Raw genomic sequence first — 22451 nt, 5'->3', positions numbered from 1 at the left:
TAAACACCAACAGTGAACTTCTACTGAAAGTAAGGCGATACATAACTTTAAAAACAAGCACACCAACAACAAGCAAATCAACATTGTGACCAGTGACTATTCAACTAACATAATGTATGCTTATAACACATTTATTCTAACGCATTCTAGTCAGATTTGTTATTATCTCAACACAGTGTGCCCCATGTTAGGTGCCAAAAAGGACTGCTGTGGTTTAACCCCAGCCAGCAACTATGCACCACACAGCTGCTCACCCTTTCCCCTGCACAGTGGGACGGGGAAGAGAAGCAGAAAAGTGAGCAAACTCATGGGCTGAGATGAATACAGTTTAATGGGACAGAAAGAAAAGATAATAATAATAATAATAATAGTAATAATAAAATATACAAAACAAGTGATGCACAAGGCAATTGCTCACTATTCGCTGACTGATGCCCAGCCAGTTCCCAAGTAGCAGCCCCCAGGCAGCTTTTCCCCCAGTTTATATGCTGAACATAACACCGTATGGTATGAAATATCCCTTGGGTCAGTTTGGGTGAGCTGTCCTGGTTGTGTCCCCTCCCAGCCTCTATTTCTCCAGCCCTCTGCTGGAAAGGCACCAGAAGCTGAAAAGTCTTTGAACTACCATAAACACTACTGAGCACCAACTAAATACACCAGTGTGTTAACTACATTATTCTCATACTAAATCCCAAACACAAAACTATACCAGCTACCAGGAAGAAAATTAACTCTGTCCCAGCTGAAACCAGGACAATTACACATGCAGACAATTAACAGCTTAAAAAAAAAAAAAAAAGAAGAAGGTTGATCATTTTAGTGCATTATTGTTCAGACAGAAGAACATTAGTTTTCATTAAGATAAGACCTTTCCACTCATTCTCAGCACTGTATCTGGTCAGAGAAAGAAGGCAAGGTGTCCGCTATATTAATGTATTCCAATTAAATAAAATGGGGTAAGACAAACAGGAAACTTAAACAAGTTGCACTGAAGTTACTGGGCTGCTGCTACACTTTCTTGGGAATGCAATCAGTCACACTGTGTGTGCTTAACAAAGAATTTGAAGGATAAAAGACATCATAAAGAAGACAGACTGAGTAAAAGTCCCTGTTCTAAGCCCTCCACATCCTAAGTTATGTCACCAATCTTGTCCATATACTTATCTGAGTAGAGTACCCAATACAGACTCAGTCCCAAAGTAGTTGCTAATTCTTTCTTCCAGTGTACATAATTTTTCCATTTAGTTATGCTGCTTTCTGTAGCATGATACTTTGCTAAAGCTGCATAGAAAAGCATTTTAAAGGGAAGCGACAAGCCTGACAAACAGAAGTCAGATGCTGGATAAACAGCAGCAAGGAAAAACACGATGATTAAAGCTGGGAGAGGTTATTAAATTACCTTACTTCTCCAGTATTCACTTTGCACTAAGCATGCATTTATTTTTTTGAAATTTCACTTGTTCAAAACTAAAGACTTGCATGCTTCTTGCTGAAATGATGTCAGTCAAGGCTGTGGCCCATGTAAAAGGAGAAATTTAGCTAAAGTCACACCTGTGCTGCTTGGATATGAAAGTGAAAAGGCATTTCCTTACTTTTCATGGCCTCTTAAGCAGTCTTTTTGTTTTAGAGTAAGTCTCACCTGAAAGAACACCATTAAGCTCCATAGCACAGAGGATTCACAACACAGCAGCATGAAGGGCCTCTACAGACCACATACAATGAATGCCTAATGGAAATACACCTGGCAACAGAGGATGCAGCAACTCACTGATTTCACAAATTACACAAGTCTCCAAATTACAATCCATTTTTAAGGGACACACAAAGACTCTGAGGTCTATTACAATTGAAAAGGTGTATTTATGGGCTTGTGGCTCCTCACAGCTCTCAGTTTAGACTTAGAAAGTTTCTATTTCACCCGTTATAATAAAATATTCCGTATAGAGTCTATTTCCTTCTCCTTGGCACTGGGAAGTATGACCTTTAGGACATCCTGGCTTACTTCAAGTGATCTGGCTGCATTTCTCCCTTTCCTCATTCCTCCTCAGTTGAAGATTACTTCATCTGCAGAGCCTAGGGAGGCTTACCTGTAGAAAACTGTACTAAGAATTGCAAAGCAACAACAGGTAAAGAACTATTTATTTCCTCTTAAATACATACTTTCTAAACAAGTGGTCTGCAGTAGTTTCTTGTAGGAATTAAGAGGGTCTATAATGCCAGTACTTAAATCTGAAATTAACTTTAATATTAAAAAAAATAATAATTCAGAGCTACAGTTACCTCAAAGCATAAGGACATACACAAGACATTCATGAAAACAAAAAGACTGCTAATTTAAACAGTTATTGGGATCAAGCAAGTCTTGATGCAAATGAGACCATCAATGACTAATTTAAAGTCACCCCATCAAAAATGTATATGCATAAACCTGTACTCATTTCATATCAACCATACATAGAGTGACACCCCCCATTAAACTGCTAACAAGTGACATGGAGAGGAGACTTTTAAAACCTGCACTCCCTTCTTCTGCGCTGCTGTCACTGCAGTGCACTTCAGCCTCCCTGGCTGTTGGCACAGTCACCTCTATGAAAGCTACAGAAGTATTGCAAATTGACTAACAAGATTACCAAATCTGCACTTGACTTGTTCCATAAGGTGTTGATGCATGCAGATATATTTGCCGAAACTACTTCATCCAAGAGGCATCAAATCTCACTGGAGCCCCCTCTATTTTCAGTCCCTAATCCCTAAACCTTTTTAACCTACATGTAACAAAAAATAAGGAGCTGAAAAGGAAGGAGAGGAGATAATGATGCCTGCCACGAAGGCAGCCGATCAGGCAGTGCCTCCCCCAGCCCCTGCACACACAATCAGCACCAGCTGTAGGCCAATTAAACCCAGACGCTCACAGGTGTTCACAGAAATGACTAACACAAAAGAAATTCGCACTTCAGAACTGCAATATTTAAAAGCTTTGAGGTGGAACCAAGAAAGATAAAAGCCCAAATTAAGTTTATTGCCACCCTGTGCTTCACTCTAATGCAGGTTTTGAACAGGGCCTCCCATTGGTATTAAAAGTTGGATGAACATCTGCATTTAAAATACAGGAAACCAAGCACGTGAAGTGCTTTTAAAATGCCATTTGCCATAGTAGATAGGGGGCTTTAGTATATGTTCATTTATTATTATAGTTGTATGGCAATATGGTAAAATATATTTGCCAAGTGGGCAATACAAGCTCAACTCTAAGTCAACATAATATGCTAGATTGCTTAGATTTTCATAAATATTTTTGGTGCTTATTTTTCCCAAACATAACTCTCATTTCCCAAAATAACAATTTCTTTAATTTTTAATGAGAACAAAACCATGGTAAGATCTTATCATGCTCTCTTACGTTCAGATTAAAAACCACAAGAGGGGAGAAAAAGGAAAAGAGAGGCAGCCCCCTGACAACTCTCCATGTTCTCTTAAGTGGGCGAATGACAGGAACTATCCAGTAAGCAAATTCTTTCCCTCTCTCTGCAGAGCAGCAAACAAAGTAACTATAAAATGAATTTCTCTTTATGGTCCTATACCAAAAATATGTATACAAATTAACATCCAAATGTCTTTAATTCCCATGATATGTCTATTAAGCAGCAATTCTCCATAAGGCTGTTTAGCTATCCAAACAGCAGCCTAAAATTATTATCTCTATAAGCTTTCCATAACTTATCACTCAGCTCCTATGAAAAGCCATTAATTTTGGCCTCTCTCTATCTTGGTCTCACAGGAAATATTCTGCAAAGGGATGTAATAAAAATGTGATTTCTACCATCATTTCATTAAAATTCCCTGTTAAATTTCTATCTGAACAGTGTACATAATATAAAAAAACTCAGGGCTCTTATTAATGGTGCTGTTCCTTATGATACGGACTTTAAAAAATAATGAAGACCATTTCTTACTTGTAAGAATATTGTTCATTTTTCATTCCTATTAAAATTTAATCTGGAAGTTGTTTAAAAATGTTTAAGTTTCATTACATTTCAACATCTTAAGAAGGGGAAAGGGCTACCAAGTTCATGAGCAGGAATGCTGTCACTCATCTGTCTCTTCCACTGATATCTCAACAGTAAATCACTTGACCTATCTATGACTCAAGATACCCATTTGCAACAGTTCACTACTCACCCACCTCATGAAAGCACTGTTGAGACAGTGTTTTCTGAAGAGCTTCAGCTCCGTGGGTGGAGAACGATAGAGAACAGAGGAGTAACATCACTTCCTCTACTTCACAGTATCTCTGAGGTTTTGGGAGAGGGGTTTTGGTGGTTTTGTTTGCGGGTGGGGTTTTTGGTGTGGGGTGTTTTTTTTTGTTTTCGGGGAGTAGGTGGGTAGTGGGTATTTTTACAGGATTTAAGCAAGCTGAAATCTGCAGGAAATTGTGGTCAATACACTGTAAAAAAACACATTAAAAAGCCATGACTCTTCAGTATGATAGCGTTCTTAGCAACCACCCTATGGACAGGCTAAACCAGAATTGCCTTTTTGAAACTGGAGAACCAAGTTGTGCAGAAGCATAGCCTAGCTCTCAAAAGCGGAAACCCGGCAGCTCTCCCCACTGCCTTTCACAGCAACACCAGGTCATTTAACATTTTAAGAGCTTTTTAGATGCTACTAGTGCTCTATCTTTAAACTGTGTTCTGTGTTTAAACATGTGCAGAGATCCACCTACCTCACCAGCTCCACTGCAAGGGCACAGGGCACACTCCTGCACTCGCTTCAGCAGCCCACTGTGCACCCAAGTCAAGAGAATTAACGTTCTGTGGCAATACCGAGTTAAATGAACTGACAGTAACTCACCAAGAAAACTAAAATCAAACTATCAGAACTAGGACATGCATTTCTCCACAAACATTGTGCTTAAGCACTTTCTACAATCAGGTCTTTTATTCAAGGGTTTAATTTTAGACATCTAAGTATAAAAATTCTGGCCCATACATTTAATGGAAGCGTGCGATTGCCAAGCTGAGAATGTTAAACCTAATTTTAGTTTTCCTTTGCATACTTGTTTTTTCACACAATTTCTGCAACTGAATAGAAAAGTATCTGTGATATTTTCTGGACCGTATTCACAATACTCATTTTAGTCGTTGCATTTTGTGTAGTTATAAAGTCTACTCCAATGAATTAGAGCTTTTTCATTATTGCCAGTGAGACCAAAATTTCATTCTCAGCACTGAAAGTATTTTCTGGCAAATTTTTTTTAGTCCTGAAAACATTTCTATTAAAATTAATGTTAATACATTGTGATCTGCACACATCCTAAATTAGAAACTACAACTTCCCTGAAAGTCTTCTTTTTATACCTTTTTTACTCAATTAACATCCAGCTATTGTGCTACAGGCAAATTTTTGAATTTTCTTCCTCGCATAGATGGTTTCATAACAGGGATATATTGATCTAAACTAGTTTCATTACTACTAATGCTCTACTAAATTTTAAAGACAACACAATATTGAACAGAATAATGTGTTCTATTAATAAGCATGCTATTGAAATACTGAGCAGATTTATTGCATTTGGATGTTCAAATAAACACTAAGATCATTTTCTATAAATCATCTCCTGCCTAAAAAGATGACTGAAATGGGATTTGATTTTTTAAGAAAGTAATAAAGACAATGAAAACTCATTTGAAAAATTAACTAATGGATTTTAATCAAAAAGAGTATTTTCTAATCAGACGTGTTTGGGTTTTGTTTGAAGCAGTACTTTCCCACAGGTACAAAGGACCTCTAAAGGCACTGGCTGTAGCAACAGTTTGAGGAAAGAAGTTTAAAAAGAGATTCAAGCTCTGTTTTGTAAATTAAATAAAGCAGAGATGGCAAAACTTTTAAGTCCATACTGCACAGTACTTGGCTCTTGCACGCATACTTAAGCTGGCTCGAGAACCGGGAGCTAAGTATCCATGTCAGTGCAGTATCTGCCTGAGCCTGCTAATTAAGCCTGCTGAGAAGAACTAATTACTGATGCAGCTCTACCGCTTCTGGGAGCCGAGCTAATACCACTATGCGGTACAACATATCAGCCCATTTGGAGCAGGCTCAGGTACCTGACCAAAGCAGGACACAAGCATGCCCTTAAGTAATTCATTTCTGATATCAAACAACAAATAAAGATTCTGTTTCTTCAGCAGTGACCCAGTATGTGATGTCCCCCAGGCCCCCTCCCCGGTGGTGCCTCATCTGCCACATACAGAAAACACTCTCGCAGGAGTGCATGAGCAGGGAAGGGCGTATTGAAAGACAGGGAGATAAGCACCTACTGATAGCTAGCATAACTGCAACCAAGGGTTTGCACACTCTGAAATCTTCTTCATTAACTCTGCAACAAAACATCCTCATTTCCTGCATTTTTGATTGCCACAAATACCATACTAAGTGCTCAGGTTAAAAGAGAATGCTTTAAGCCATTTTCCAGCACAGACTTCAGCTGCCATAAAACATTTGCTTCCTATCTCGCCCTAACACTTTTCCATAAGAATACTGCTAAAATTACATGGGAATCCAAGCTGAAGGAAAAAAGCGAGATTGTAATCAGGACAGCAAGCCCTGCTAGGGCTAACGACAACTGCTGGTTACTATGGCTAGAAGATAACAGCAAGGCAGGCACAGAGCACCTCTGTGCACTCAGCAAGCTCATGTGGCAACATGCTTCTGTGGTCACCCTGTCTTTCCATCTCTTCTGTCATCACTACATATTTTCTTTCCTTTCTCTGTTGCCTGTATCCCAAACCATAAGCTTTACGGGACAGGAACTGCGTTTTATTTACACGTGCAGCATGTGCCTAAATGACTCAAAGATTGGTGATTGTGATCCCTCCATTCCCCAGCACCTCCACAGTGATACAAATAAATAGAAAATCTCTGAATGTTGTTTCTAGTTTACTACAGCAATAGTAAAAACAAACCCTGGCAGTGCTCTTGGTAGTTTGTATGTATTTCCAGGCTGAGAATCCTGTCGCCCAGAACAGCATCATGCTTAGCAGCAGACCACCACTGGCTCCTTTGCCAAAGTGCTGGATGTCACTGCCTGACTGCCTAGCACAGAGCCTATCGGCTGGTGCAAGCACCAAGCTGTGCTTCTGCAAAATTGCAGTGTGGGCCAGAAGTCTTTATCTTCCTTTAATATTCATGCTATACCTGCAAGAATGGAGCTTGGGCTTCTAGCACTATCACAATACAAACAACTACAATAATTTTTTACAAGCTGCCATTTCTGCTTGCATGCGCTGTATGGCCTACAAAAGGTTATGCATATAAAATTGTTAGGTTACAGTTATTATCTTGTTAGAAAGAGCATTTTAAGAGCATTCGAGGAATGAAAGGACTTTTTTTTATTAATATTTCAGTAAAACTACAAGCGTGCAGTACTTGTTTCTGATGTAAGAAAAACTCATTTCAACTCAGTAATCCAGCATAACTACATCATCAAATCACAACACCTCCAAAATCTTAACTGATCCACGGTCAAATTCTAACCCAATCTCCATTACTTCAACAGAGATCTTCTGCTGCATAACAAGCTCCTAATCACAGCAATGTGGAAATCTTCTGCCTGTCAAATGTTACATCTTTATAATCCCAATACTGATTAAGTATATTTTTAAACATTCCTAAAAAATTATTGTCATTATGAAGGATCTCTCAATGACCTTTGCTGCAAACTTTCTGCTGTTCTCCCAATCATTTCACTCCCTACCCACATCCCCTCCACAGCCTACCACAAAAGTATAAAAGCCTTTTTTATTAAATGCTCTCATCTTTGTTGGGCAGCTGAACTTGGCAAACTCATGACACCCACCACTGTGCAGGAAAGGCATATACCTACCCTCGCTTACAAAGTAAATGTCAGAGTTTCTTCCAAGTTTGAGAGAAATATCAACTCTGGATCTCCACAAAGCCCTCTTCCCATCATTACATACACCCACGTATAATCTTCACAATGCTTATCAGAGAAGATTACCCTCTCAAGAAACAATAACCTGGATGAATTCTTCTCCTGGGAGTATCTACTGAGATAGCATTATCATTGTCAATAAGTAACAACAGGGCATGGCTACATCACCTCCCCATTCATCTGCTTGCACACATCTCCCTGTTTCTACCCTTTGTCTTTTTCTCATTCTAGTCTTATATTGTCATTTCCCCCATTTACTGTTAATCTCTAGATAACGACTTCTGTAACAAGCAGGTTACAATGACTGCTGTAGGTAAACATTATGTACATGTCAGAGGTCTTCTGCTTATCTTGAATCATTCTCTATCTGTATTGGCTTATCAAGTAAATTATTTGTTGACTACTATTAGCCCTCTTTTCACTAAAGTCCTAAAACAAGCTCTAAAAATTAAGTTAATAAAAGAAATAAGGATTAAGCACCTCAGGTCTCATTAACAATACTGAGTCTTTAGCAAGACATTTCAGATTATTCCTTGCACTCTTCTTTAAGGGGGACACTCCTCTCACCCAGCATGCTTCAGGATTACTTCCCCTGCTCCTACCCTCTTTAAACAACTGGTTGGAAATGGAGTGGACCTTACCAAGTTTCACTAGCTCACTACCTAGCCAGCACCACTACCTGGAGCTAATACTTCGATTTCCATGAAGAGGCATAATTCAGGCACGTTACTGCGCAATCAGTTTACTGAGATGTGAAAACCTGTGTTCTTACCTGAGGCTCTTGGGCGTATTTCTGACCAAAAGGAAAAGTAGTGTTCAAAAGCTGCAATGTGAGAAGACTAATGACCCCATTACCATTTAAACTGTTTGCCATTTTGCATGAGCGCTTCTTATGGCAAATTAACAGACTGGACTCACCACTCTCACTCCAGCATAACTGCTTATTTCGTAGAGGGCTTTGGTGCAAAGGAGTAATGCCATTATGAATCATGACAACGCTTTGTACTTGTGGTTTCACACACAGCACTTGAAAAGCTTTATAAGTGTTGGTGGGAAGCACTCTGAACCTCACTGTACAAACACTGAACTTAGGCACAGAAAGCTGATGTAATTATCCAAAGGTCACAGAGCCAGTCAGTAGTAGATACAGGACAAGAACCCACTTACATTCACTCCCAGATCCTCTAATGGAGCATCCCTCCCTTACTGCAAAGAAATTTTAAGTGTAAATCAATAATTGAGGTCACTGAAAACTTTCTGCATGTAGATTGTAGTGAAGTCACCCTCTAGGAAAGCACTGACAAAAAGGAAGGTGCTTCATGAATTTTTCATTGGTCCTTATGTAAGGATACAGCATTCCAGAAGGAGGTGAGAGGAGAGGACACTTGCTCAGGAAGCCCTGTAACCGGGCTGCAGTGACAAATCATTACTCCCAGAACACTGCTCAAGGAAATGTAATGCTGCCATTTTCCAAATGCTGGGTTATAAAACCTTTCACACATGTAATATTTAAAACTGTGAATTACCTTCGAGAATGTATCCAAACATCTAGCAGTACAAGTCATGCTAACGGTTATCTGTTTATAGGTCAGAAGGGCAGTAAATTATTGCAATGGAAAGTAGTAAAGCCTGCATTGTATCCAGTTGTGCTGTTTAACAGGTGATAGTGAAAATAGGTGAGGCATGGAAACTTCAAGTTTTTATAGCTCCTGCCTCAATCTGTATTCACTTATATAAAGATGTCACATTTTTAAGCACTTAAAAGTCAAATTGTCTGGAGAATACATTCATATAAAATTTATTTTCAGAAACTGATATTTAGCCTACTGCTATCAGAGCTGATTGCTCTTATATATAAGCTTTATTCAAGTTTCTACAGGTTTGAAAATACAAAGACTGACATTTCAGATCCCATACTCAAGTGTGCCATTAGCCAGAAATTGAAATGGGAACATTTCCACTTTCTCAGAAATACTCAGTTTGTTAGGGTGATAACTGCACTAACTGCTTTTGAGCTTTTGTGAAGCTACTAAATATGACTCTGCTTCAACACAGACAGGAAGGAGGAGTCACAATGGCAAATGAAAAATCATGAATTGGTGCCTTAGCACAATATTCTCCGAGTTGTATAGTCTTAAAGCTCTGCCAAAATAGCTATTTGTAAAGTGGCTAATGGCAAAAATGTTTTATTCTGCTTTTGTCAGAGACATGTTTATCAGGCATTGGACAGCCAGACAAATCAGGGTCTAATTAGTTCAGTCAATTCCCTCAGTTTTATCCTTTCAGTCTACATTGAGTTATTAAAGCATCAGAAATAAAATGCTACTGAGACAGCAATAAGGAAAATAAGATGTCAGAACTCTATTAACAATGGCATTTTCATACAGCAATGTAAATAGAAAATCAAATTTATGCAAGAAATATATATCAGTTAAGTAATATTTTATACAATCATCCTATATTTACCTTTAAAGCAGCTTTCATCTCCAACTAATTTAAAAAAAAATGCTTCTACACTTCAACATTGTGACTTCTTTGCAACACTGACCATCATTCAGATTCAATGTCTACCTAGGTCAAGAGGATATTGGTCCCCAACCCAAATACTACAGTTGTACAAATAACAGTATGTGAGTAATAATTTATTCCACTCTCGACATTTAGCCAGCTCAGAGAAAATGTGTGACAGTTAAGCAGTTGCAAGATAAAAAGAACTGGAAAATGCCACATTCAACGGAAATGACAGGAAATATTTAGGTAGACAGAATGTAATAAATTTGGCAGACTTATGGGCGTTTAATTGCCCCTTTGTGAAAAGAGATAAATACATGTAAAAACCGTAACTGTGAAGACCAGTTTCTGGGAGGAACAGCTTTCTGTTAGGGGTGTCTGAATCTTCATTACTTGAATATGACCATCACAGAAAGAAAATTTCCTCGTCCCACAGCAGTGATGGTTGTGTTGGTGGCAGTACCCCCCAGCCCTGTGCCAGGCTTCACACAGGCACCAAGAGGACAGTGGCCTCTGGCCCCAGAGGGGCTGTCACGTGTACCAGCAACTTTCTGGTCTAACATCAGCTCACATTTGCTAGCACAGACAGTGAGACGTTTCCTACTTCAGGCAGCCAAATAACTGAGCTTCATTTGCTCCCAGAAGACAGTAGGATGCACTTTTTTTTTCCTCCCCCTACCAGTCTGAAATAGCTCATCTACCATGATGGCTGGGAAGTCCCACTTTAGCTCTCACTCAAGCATCACAAGTGATCCTGTCCATCGAACCAAAATACAGAAAGATTCCTCACTAACACAGATGGGGAAAAAATGGTGATTTCTACAGCAACTTCACTGCATAAGGAGAGATACTTCCTATGCTTTTGTTTGTTTTTTAAAAAAAAAGGCAGCTCCCTATTTTAAGTGTTTCTGGCATTTAAAAATTTTCCATAATATCCTTAAATTATTTCTTACTACTTTATTATAACAGAAGTATTCATCCCTTATTTCAATCTATTAACTTTCTCCTATTAGGAAAAAAGTTAAAAGGGCATAATGAACATCCCTGGTTTTGCCAGGTCTGTTTGGCAGCCTGCCACCTGGAATATGCTCCCACATAGAAGTTTAGACTCATGGGTCCAAAAGGTTGAAGACAAATTAAAAGGAATGCATACAATATTTACTAATTTTAACACAAGGGATTAGTTCAGCATGTAAACAGCATTAATGGTATGTCTGAAAATCAACAAACCAAGAAAAATACGGTCTTAATTATTACTTAGGATTGTACACTTTGTGTTCAGTGTTGATCATCTCAGTGATGATGCCATCTAATCATTCATGAACAAGTAAAAGAAGTACCTTGATATCTGATCAAACAATGAGGATTTCGGAAGGAAGATGCCCAGATTCTTCTAAACTGAATAGTCAGTTGGATTTGAGTAACTTTCTGAAGGGGCCTCACATTTTCACTCTTGCTTTCTGCAGAGGGACCCAAGAGTGACTGAGGATCCTATCACACACATCATTAGCAAGAAGGAATTAGGCATTAACTTTCCAATACGCTAGTGTTCACCAAGTTACACAGCTTGACTGACAAAGCACTAAAAGTAATAACCTACTTATGAAATATTTTTTTAAGCAAATCTATAGTCTTCTGCATTTATTTCTTTTTTAAAAGCACGTTGTTACAATAACTGTACTTTGGATAAACAGTTACAACAAAACTAATGCTTAAAAAAACAGATAATAAGAATGCATAGGTGTGTGTCTAGCTAATAGAGGACTCCAGTGTTCTCCTCTTGTGCTTTACTTACAGAACTGCAGATTCTCCATTTCAGGTGACATGATCCTTTTTACCTCTGATGAATAAACATGCCCATGAAATGAATCACATAATACACATATCTCCCCTGTGTCATGGAGCACCAGGGTTTTTTTCCCCACCATGTTGAGTATTTGTTCTTTCTAACACAGCACAGGCAAAAAGACTACGTTTTTACAAGAATTAACTTATGTATGAGAAGTCCCAGACCAACTGAGCTCTCCTTACAGAATCTTACATTCTTTAACTAGACCAACAATACATCTTTGCATTTACACAGCATTTTAAATTCAGTGAGCTTACATGCTCTAACAAACAGTGGGCATCATCTTCTATTTAAAGAGCAAGAAACTAAGCCAGAAAGCAATTAAATAACCTGATGGCAAGACCGTAACAGAAAATAATTAGATCCCAATTCATCTGCTTGCCAGCCCTCACCTACCTGGTAGACCACAGCAGCACTCCCAGTGGCACACTTCTATGCAGAATTCTCATGGTCAGCACAAGTAATGAAAAATATTAATCAAAACTTCTCATGTCCCTTTAATGACATTCCCATGGATAAAATGAAAAACAAAGGTCTAAATATTTAAAGACCTTTCTGCATGTGAACATTTATTTCCTCAAGTAAAAAAGGACTTCTTCCAGACCACTGGCTGATTTTACCTGAAGCTTCAGAATCTACACAAAGGACCTAAGATTTTTGAAAAGGCTGACTACCAATACTCCTTCACTAGTAGTCCCAGAGTGCCTAAATGAATGAGTGCTGAAGGATAAGTATCCAAAAAGAAGAGTTGTGCCAAGAAGCTGCATTAACAGTGGAGTGTTGTGCTTTATGTGATGAATACATGGATCTCAGGAAAAGAAGTGGTCTCCACAGCTGTCACTCGAAATCCAGAAGAGTGACCTCAGCTGCTCACAGGCTGTTCTACCTTTGCAGTCTCACAAGCTCATTTAATGAGACAAGTTCTCTATTAAGAGTTTCAGTCTCATTTTCTGTAACCACAAATATAAATAGTTACTGACTCAAATTATGTTCTTGGTATGACTGTGAGTAAAAGCTTTTCTGCTGAGGTTTAGAAGTGACATTAGCTTGCAAGAGTGGGTCCTTGACCTAGCCATAGGAGGCACCAAGGTCCTTATTTCTTTGTGAGAAGTTCTCTGTCTGAAGTTTTAGAGCAGAAGCATTCATCAGATGCACCGTAAACCGACAGTCTTCAAGTAAGGCACTGATGTTCATGACCCAAGCCCAGATAGTAAGATGAGTTTCTGAAGTTACACATCAGAAAACAGAAGACCGGAAAATTTGTTTGGCCTGCTCCAGCCAACAGGACTGCTGCTACTTATGGAGAAGAGAACAGATGGGGAAAGATGTAACATAGAATCAAATGCATCTGTTACAGATCGACCAGAAATTACTTTATTTCAAGGCAGAGACCAACCTCAAGGTAATCCAAACTTCTGAGACAGGTCAGAAGGCATCATTTGCTTTCCCCTACTCTAAATCATACAAAGTAGCTCAGCCAGCCTGAGAAACCACGTATCTGTGTGGTTAGCTTTGACTACTGTGATTTCAAATTGACAGTTTTCTTGCACAGACAAGAGAAACTCATGTATCCCTGTTTGTGTTGATGGTACTATGAATCATCATGGGCACTGACGGTCCTGAACGTCAGCATGGTCTGTTTCCATCCACATCCCAAGCTCTGAAATCATAAGAGCAGATTTCCAGAAAGAAGAGAAATGTGTATTACTATACATCTGAAAGTGAGACATTTCACACATTTTCTAGTATCCGCCATGAATAGATGGCAACCAAAAATTGCTATGTGATTATATTTAACACATTCACTGGATCAGAGACAGGTAATCAGGCTGTTCTAAACCATAACCACATGCAACATGTATGCAGTCTTGCAATAAATGCCATAGATGCACAGTCTGTGCTGATGACACCTCATCAGATATATTCCGCCTATAAAGGGAAATTAGTCCAGCACTCTCAAGAATTTTCTGTATTTGTCCTATGGTGGATAAAATCCCAGGAGGACAGTCCTTAGAAACTTCAAGTGGCAAACTGTGCATCAGAAAAAACTTTAAGTTTGAACTTTTTGCAGCTCAAAATGAAGAACTCCGGCTAAATCTTAGGGTATTCAGAACTAACTTGAAGAGATATTTCTGCAGGCAATCATCCTGGTACAGACAGATAACAAATTCCCACCTTCTTAGCTGAAAGAAAATTACAGCCCTGGCTCTCATGAAAAATCTCTGCCATACAAAGACCAACCTATAGTGCCCTTAACTGATAATCACCTGGTTTTCATTAAATAAAGACACTTCTAATTAAACAACCCGATCAGCACACAAAAATGTGTGCTTTGCAAGCAAGAGATGGTAAGCAATTTATCTTTCAATATAATAATGACTAGTATCACACTACCTGGAATTTAAACTGATGAATAAAGATATTTAGGTTATGAAGTCCTACTCATTTCAATAGCAAGAAACAGCAACTCTGATTGTTTTGGTGTTAAGAAATAAAGGTCCAGTGTCAGACTATTGCTACTGGCCCAGAAGCATTTTCACTTTTTACCAAAACAGGTTCTCACAGGATGATCTCTCTCTTGAAAGGCTGGTGAAGAGACAATACAAGGTAGAGTACAGGAAAAATCAGGTTGGAAGGGAACTTGCTAGTTACCTGGTCCAAACCTTACCAAAACAAGGCCACCTTCAACGTTACATTAGGTAGCTATTCAGTTAGGCTTTGAAAGGCTCCACCACCCGTTTTCAACAAGTCAGGAACTCCATCACAACATACAGGACCTGCCTGAGAGGAATCTGGTAAGTCTGGTACCAGGAACTGGCGAATTGAGGAAGCTGGAAGTACATGAAAAGCTGATTTTCAAGAGTCTCAACTTTTGAAAAAGGCCAAAGCAAAGACAGCAGAACCAAACGGCATGTACATAGGTCAAATGGACTATGCAACCAAACGTGACAGCATATGGGTAGCAGCTGGGATGTCTGCACTCCTAATGGCTCTCAGGTAATTCTGCAAAGCAAAGGGCAGAATAGAAGTTTTCTTCTTCAAGGCATGCAGCATAATATAAGATCTTTGATTGCAACTACAATCTTATGAAGCCTTGCATTCACTGAAGAAGCCTTACTCTCACTTCACAGACAGACTGAGAGGGTGCTGGTGAGATGGTCACAATGCTCTCTCCCAAGAGCCTTTACAAGGGTTATACATGAATAAATTTCAATATCTGATCTAAGAGTTTGTAAAGTGCTTCTCAAGGACAAGCACTCCTGCTATGAATTTCTTAAATTTTCATTAAAATCCAGAGCTATAATTTCACAATAACAACAATATCATCAAAAGTCTACAAAGCCAAGAGAACATTTTGCTGGAAAGGGAGGCACTGTCTTCTTCGCAGATTCATCCCCCAACAGAAAAACACACACCACAGCCAGAGATGAGTGTCCACCTAAGGAAAAGATTTCCACAGAAGGGATAGTTTTTAAATCCAAGCGGTGAAAATGAAAGAGGCCCCTTCGAAGAAAAGAAAAATAAAATCAAAAGACCCTAAAGAGACTAGAGACAAGGCTCATTAAAGACAACAGAGCAAAGAGACAGTGAACTGGCACAGATCTCAGTTAAGCAGTGAACTGCTCAGAACTCACTTAAGCAGTGAGCTGAGAGTGAAGTGCTTATCACCAAGAATACAGCATCATTCGCAGCGTGCAAGGAGATGGAGCTTTTACATGAGCCAAAGGGTTCTACTATGGCACACATTTCCAGGGGATTGAGTGCAGGTGAAGTACTATTGTGAATGCTAGCAATACGCAGATATTCCAGTACTGATGTTTCCTTTTCTTTTAAATATTTATGTCCATCTGCATTGCTGTTCAGTGTTAGCATTTTCTTAGAGAAGACAGGTAAATTAATTATGACTTGGTAACCTAAAGGTGAAAGGAAAAAAATATGATTTTTTCTTCATCCTATTACAAGGTGGTCTACTCCAGACCACCCTAAGTTTGAAATATCATTTGAATACATATGAAGAAGCACCCAAAACCTGACATTCTCAGTAGAAAACAGGAAGAATGAGGACAAAAACATTATCTCCTTTTTACAGATAAGAGAGGCACAGAGAGAGATCAGAGGATTTGCTGAAAGTAGTACAGGTAAGACAAGGCTATACCCTATATTTACTTATGCTAAAACTGTCGCTGTCTGGCCTCACAAAATTATTCCAATACCCTTGGGTCCACAGTCAAATTAGTTCTTTATTTATTATCCCAGTTCTCAAGTATCTTTCAGATGGGCTCATCCATTGTTCCCTTACAGCTGGGTAAACAGACAAAGTCACTTCTATCATGCAGGTTTATCTTATAGCATTCAAAACCCTTTGCATATGTGGGATTATTTTTTTTTTCTTTAAGCAAGCTAAGAATGTGTTTAAAGGTGACCTGTGTTTAAAAAAAAAGGAATGGGTTAGTTTGGGGACAATCAGAAAGGAAAGACTTCTGAAGGTTGACTTGTTTCAATACCCTTTTCAGAGGAAAAAAATAAGTCATCAAATAACCTATGTTTGAAGCCTCAGTATGTAATCATATTTATTAAGGCAAAAAAAGGCAATGATACGGACAAGAGTTTTAGTCAGTGACATGACAAGAAAGCAAGGCTTTCTAGTCCTTGCAGGAGAAGCCTTCCTTTGGACTTGATTGTGAAATGACACCACAACGGTGTCAACAGTTTTTAAGATGAGCAAAGTGATTCAAGAGAAACAGTAACACTAGGGAAAAAAAGTAAAAACAAAATAAAATACCCTCCCCTAAAAGTTAAATCTTCTTAAGACCTTACAATCTTCCCAAAGCAGACCATGTCTTCTAGTATGCTTGCACAGTGCTTATTACACAACCATACCTTGTTCCTGATGGGGACCTCTGGCACCAGTGAAATACAAACAGCAAACAGGAGGCACACAACGTAATATACAAGAAGAGGGGAGAGCAGATATCCCACTGAAAATAAATTCTTGATATTCCTTTATGTCTACAATCCCACCCCATATCCATGGCCCTTTCTACACAGGGAGAAGAACCAAAGCTTAAAACACTACACCACAAGAACCCATGTAAATCAAGGGAATTAGCAGACGTGTTGGTAATCTTCCACAAATAAGAAAAAAAAGCTGCCAGCTGTCCTTGTACATTCAAAGATTAACACCAATAGGCAATGCTGAGACTACAGGTATTATCCTTTAGGTGAAATAGCTCAAGAATCCCAGTCCTGCAGAAACGCAGCTGCCTGTCCAACTTGTGTGACTCGAGTCCTAACCCTACACTGCAGGACATCTACAGACCCATAAGCCAGAGACTTGCCAAAGTATCCTGGGTCCCTGACACCCTTTGACATGGCAGTGAAGTAGCAACTATGTATCTAGGTTAGACCTGATTACCTAGAACAAGGGCAATTTTCTTCACATCCCTGTGTAAAGCTTCTGAAAAAGGCAAAGACTGAACATTTGGGAGTTGCAGGAAGAACATCCAAAAATCATTTTTGATACAAGCGGTTTAACTGCATTTTAATAGGGATGGTATTTTCTATTAACAGCAGGGCAGAAGCCCACTGTTCAGCAGAGCTCTTCACTTCCTTTACACAAGAGCTATCTCTTTGAATCTGTCTGAGTCAACTTTAGTGACCACTTTAATATTCACTTTACAATTAATGCTTCTTTTTATGGGTTGGTAGAAGGTAAACCAATTTCAGTCTGGCTTCTAGGTATTGAATTTATTATAAAAAGTTATGTACTTAAAACTCCTATAATGAAACCAGAGGCATCATGAGATATTAACCTAGAGTTAATGCTGAGAAGGCCAGTTTGAATAATTCAATTCATGTCACCTTAAGTATCTTTTCAAATGGAATTAACTTTATCTCACAAAAAAAGGAACTCCATGTTCCAGTTACCGATTATTGAATCCACGAGAGTTGTCTTAAATCATCTCACCACCATCTTCCCAGCAATTTTATTTCACTACTACCAGAATGCTTCTTTAAATTTTGAGGGCTGACTTTCGTTATAAAGAAGCAATATTAGGTAAGATGAAAACGTGGTTTCAGACTTATTGCCACCATTAGGTGATGCTAAACCAGACAAAAATAAAAGTTAACACCGAAGTATCTGCATTAGTTCAACACAGCTACAAACCAGGGCTGCATTTTGGCCACATGCACAAAGCTGCTGCAGTTTGCCTCCCATACAACTCCACCTCTTTTTGCAACAATGCCATAGACTTTTGGTAATGCTGCAGTACTCCTAAGCTATTAATTGTCTCATTTTAACACAAAGCCCAGCATTTAAGCACTGAAAGGAGATGTTTTCAAATACCTATCTATGCCTAGGGGAAACTGACAGCTCATAGTCAGCATTATTGTACAGTAAGAATGAGGGGAGCCAGACAGGGGAAAAGCCAGTGATACTAAAAACATAGGTGTAGCATCGGAAATTAATCAAAACAAACAAGCAGGGAAAAGAGGGGAAAATGAACAGAAATGAGAAAAAACAGCTCATAACAGGCAGAACAAAGAAGTGCTTCAGTACAGAGTACAAGTGTGCAGTCTCACATTTCTGCAAGACACAGGAAAATCAGGACATCTTACACTGAAGCAGAGATGGCCCGGCAACATCAGCAGCTGCCTGCAACAGGAAACGCCGATTACCTCTCCTAGGCAGTTCAAATAAGTGAAAACTAGGTAGCAAGCCAGTACTGGTTCATTTAAAGCCATACATATCCAGGATTTCCTTAGCTCAGCCAAAAACAAACAACAGGGAAAAGATTCCCAATGGATCAGGATTCAAACAAAACTCAAGAAGGCTTCCTTTAGCCTAATATTTAAACTACAGACTTTTTTCAAAATTCAGCTTAAAACAAAAGAGGGATAAAATCTTTAGCAGGGCAGAGCAATCTGGCATGGGCAGCACCCAGAGCAGGAAAAAAGTCTCCTGGGCCTGTCCCCCTCCCACTAACCCCTCCCTGCTGTGCTCCCCTGTCAAACTTCCCCACAGAGGCAGACACCAGAACGCAAGCCCTATTATACTTACCTGAACCTGTTAAGACCACTCAGAATCAAAAAACACCTATCACAACCCTAAGAGCTCACAGGTCAGGTATTAAGGCAAGAGACAGAAAGACAGCAACAAAAAAAGTGGGTGAAAAATAACAGAACAGTCCAACAAGAAGCAACCCAGTGACTCCTACTCGGTTTTGATAGCTATCACATGAAGGCTTGAGTTAAGGAAGGAACTGACTCAGTGAGGCAATCATGCACATCTTTCCAGTTTCTGAACTGTGAGGAGAAATACAGCATGAAGGGCCTGTTTCAGAAAAAAAGGTAACAATTTATAAAGCCAAATGCATTCAAGATGCAAACAGCTCTATGCCTGCCAGGACCACATAGAAAGAGAAAACTGAAGAGGAAGGGTAGAAACATCAGAAATATTTTGCAAGCTGTAAGAAAAAACAGTTGAAACATGCTCTGACGGGTTTTTACCTATGCCTACAAAGCTTTGCAAGGGGCAAGAGGGCTACGGTAATTCCAGACCTGCTAAGCTAGAGCTGTAGACTAGGTGACCATAAATGAAATGTCAAGGTAAACCTCAGTGCAATATCTGCATTTACATTCGTGGACAAAAGTACCTGTAAATATAAGGAAATAATGGGATCAAAGACAAGCTTGATAGAACTTTGCACATGAAATCAGAACACAAGTTCAGAGAAATCCCTGTGGAAACATTGATAGAGTGATTAGGAAGACAGAAAAACAAGGAGATGAATGTGGACTGCTGTACCATCACATGCTGATTTGACAACTGGCTGAAGGTTTCCTATTACCTGCTTCTATAGCTTTGCACTGCAGATGTGATTACACCAGATGCCTTTGTACTATGTGCTAATCAAGTACAAGGTTGGTGTATTTAGAGTTGAAAGGGTAAAGATGAAAGGTTAAGCATGGCAAAACCTGTTAAGCATCAGCACAGCTGCCACAGCGCTGTTGGACTACATGGGCTCCTCTGGACTGTTTTTCCATGGAGATCCTCAGCAAGTTGCCTATCACAAGTAAGAACACAGACACCATCCGTTCTCAGAGAAAAAGGTTCTTGTTTTGAACTCAACACCATCACAAAATGGATAGCAGATAAAAATGCAAAAGAATGAAATGTTTATAAAGGCTAAAAGCATGATAAACAGCTCAATGTTCAACAACATATTTTACCAAATAAAAACAACAAACCATCAGCAGGATAAAAGAAGATTGCTGATGCCGATGAAGTCAGAGAAACATTGCTACCTGCCTTCTGAACAAAATTAAAAATTATGCCTTCCTTCACCGGTTCCTGAGAAGTAGGATCTGTCTGTGCAATTTTGTTAGCACAGAACCACTGAAAGGCCAGAATCAGGCCACCTTCTGGATACTCTATGCTGATGACTTTACTTCTAGCCCTACTATAAGTCTTTAAGACTGTTGCAGCAAAATAAAGGATCAAGGGGCCAACCTATAAAAAAAAGGCATTGTCTTAGGTAGGATAGACTCTGGAGAATGCAGATGGAAGCTACAAAAAGAAAAAAGCAGGTAAGAACATCAGACAGAGCACTTGCATAAGTAGTCTTGATTTCCAGGGTATCATCTGTTATCAGCAGGGATGCAAATCAAGTACCTAGACATTTGAAAAAAAATCTCAAGCAACCATGTTTTCAAGGCTTTGGGTAAATATATCTGAGAAACAGTTTACTGCTTAATTTAACACAGAACGGTCAGAGTTGGAAGGAACCTCTGGAGATCATCTAATACAACAGGTATCTCTAGCCCACATTTTCTCTTTTAAACTGCAAATATAATTATAGGTCTTCTATAAACAGCTCAAATCAGATGGGCTGCATTACAGACTTGAGAAAGCTCTTATTGACCAAATACATCACCTGTAATGTCCTTTCCAGTCATCAAAAGCCACAGTGAAAATCTGAAAGGCTGTATCTATAGTGAATGCAATTATTTCACTGTTTAAGAAAGTGTACAGAAAACAGAAAAGCATCTTAACTTTTCTCTTAGCAAATGATGGGTCCTATAATTCCTACTCCATTACAACTTCACCCATTTTATTGACCCAGAATCCAGGGGTTTACTTTTTTCTTTTCCTGCAATCCAGGTATTAAGTGAACGACTCACAGGAAGCTAATCACAAAAAAGTATTAAACACCATAATGCAAGATAACACACTTAAAAGTTGCAGTTCTAGTAAAAGAGAAACGATGTATTGCAGAAGTCATTTAAAAAACAGGAAATGGAAAAAAAAAAGTTTACCTTTTGGTCCTTTTCCTTGGCAGCACTGAGTTCAGAAAGGGAGAGCGATAGTTTTTCCTGCTGCTCAGCTAGGTACTTCTGATAAAGGCTCAGAAGTTCCTGGCATTCTCTGTACTGCTGCTGCAGAGGTGAGACATAAGAAGTTAAGGGAAAAAATACTCTTTAGCAAATAGTTAAGAGTCAAATATATACCAGCTTAGTCTGTGTAAATCTGATTTAGATCCATAACAGTTGAATTTAAAAACAGATACTGTGCGTTTGAGTACTGCCTAATGATGATAAATCTGCCTAGAGATGAATGTTTAAGTACAACCTTCTTTGTACTCAGAGAGTGGGAAAAGAAGAATTGCACCAAATTCTTTATCATTGGAAAAGGGACAGCAGCAGGAGGCAGGTGATGACATTGTTTCAGTTGGAACAATTACAACCCTCTGATTTGTATTCAGCAAAGCCAGACACTACCAATGTTTATTTATAAATAAATAAATAGCCAGCCAAGTAAGTAAATAGTCCATTTTTAAGCACAGACATGGATTCACAAGCCCACATATCCAAATCCAATCTCTTTGCTTGATCACCAACAGCTCCAAAACCCACAGCCACAGATGCAGTGCTACAGGCCTTTTAGAGACCAGCAATGATTTTTGGACAGTAATTTGGAAAAGCAGCAATTGTGGTGTTGGCAAGGTATTAGCAAGCAACAGTGTCCTGCCTTGCTTGCAGCATTGAAATTCCAACAGGAGATAAATCTGCTCTTCACCTGTCATTGTGTAATTCCCCCCTTTGCTCACGTAGCATGGTAAACCATTTATGCTCCCC

General features: G+C 39.1%; 1 protein-coding gene across 3 annotated transcripts in view; it reads right to left on the bottom strand.

Annotated features, from left to right (window-relative positions):
* Positions 1-22451, bottom strand: part of KIAA1328 (KIAA1328 ortholog) — a 180327-nt gene that overhangs the window by 88946 nt on the left and 68930 nt on the right. For all 3 annotated transcript variants that reach the window (XM_056324509.1, XM_056324510.1, XM_056324511.1), the window contains one exon: positions 21633-21760. In XM_056324509.1, the coding sequence (XP_056180484.1) occupies positions 21633-21760 (128 nt within the window). The remainder of the gene's footprint in view (positions 1-21632; positions 21761-22451) is intronic.

Source organism: Falco biarmicus, chromosome Z, assembly GCF_023638135.1.
Source record: "Falco biarmicus isolate bFalBia1 chromosome Z, bFalBia1.pri, whole genome shotgun sequence".
Taxonomy (NCBI): Eukaryota; Metazoa; Chordata; class Aves; order Falconiformes; family Falconidae; genus Falco; species Falco biarmicus.
Note: the sequence above shows the minus strand (reverse complement) of the source record. Positions and strands in the feature narration are given on the sequence as shown.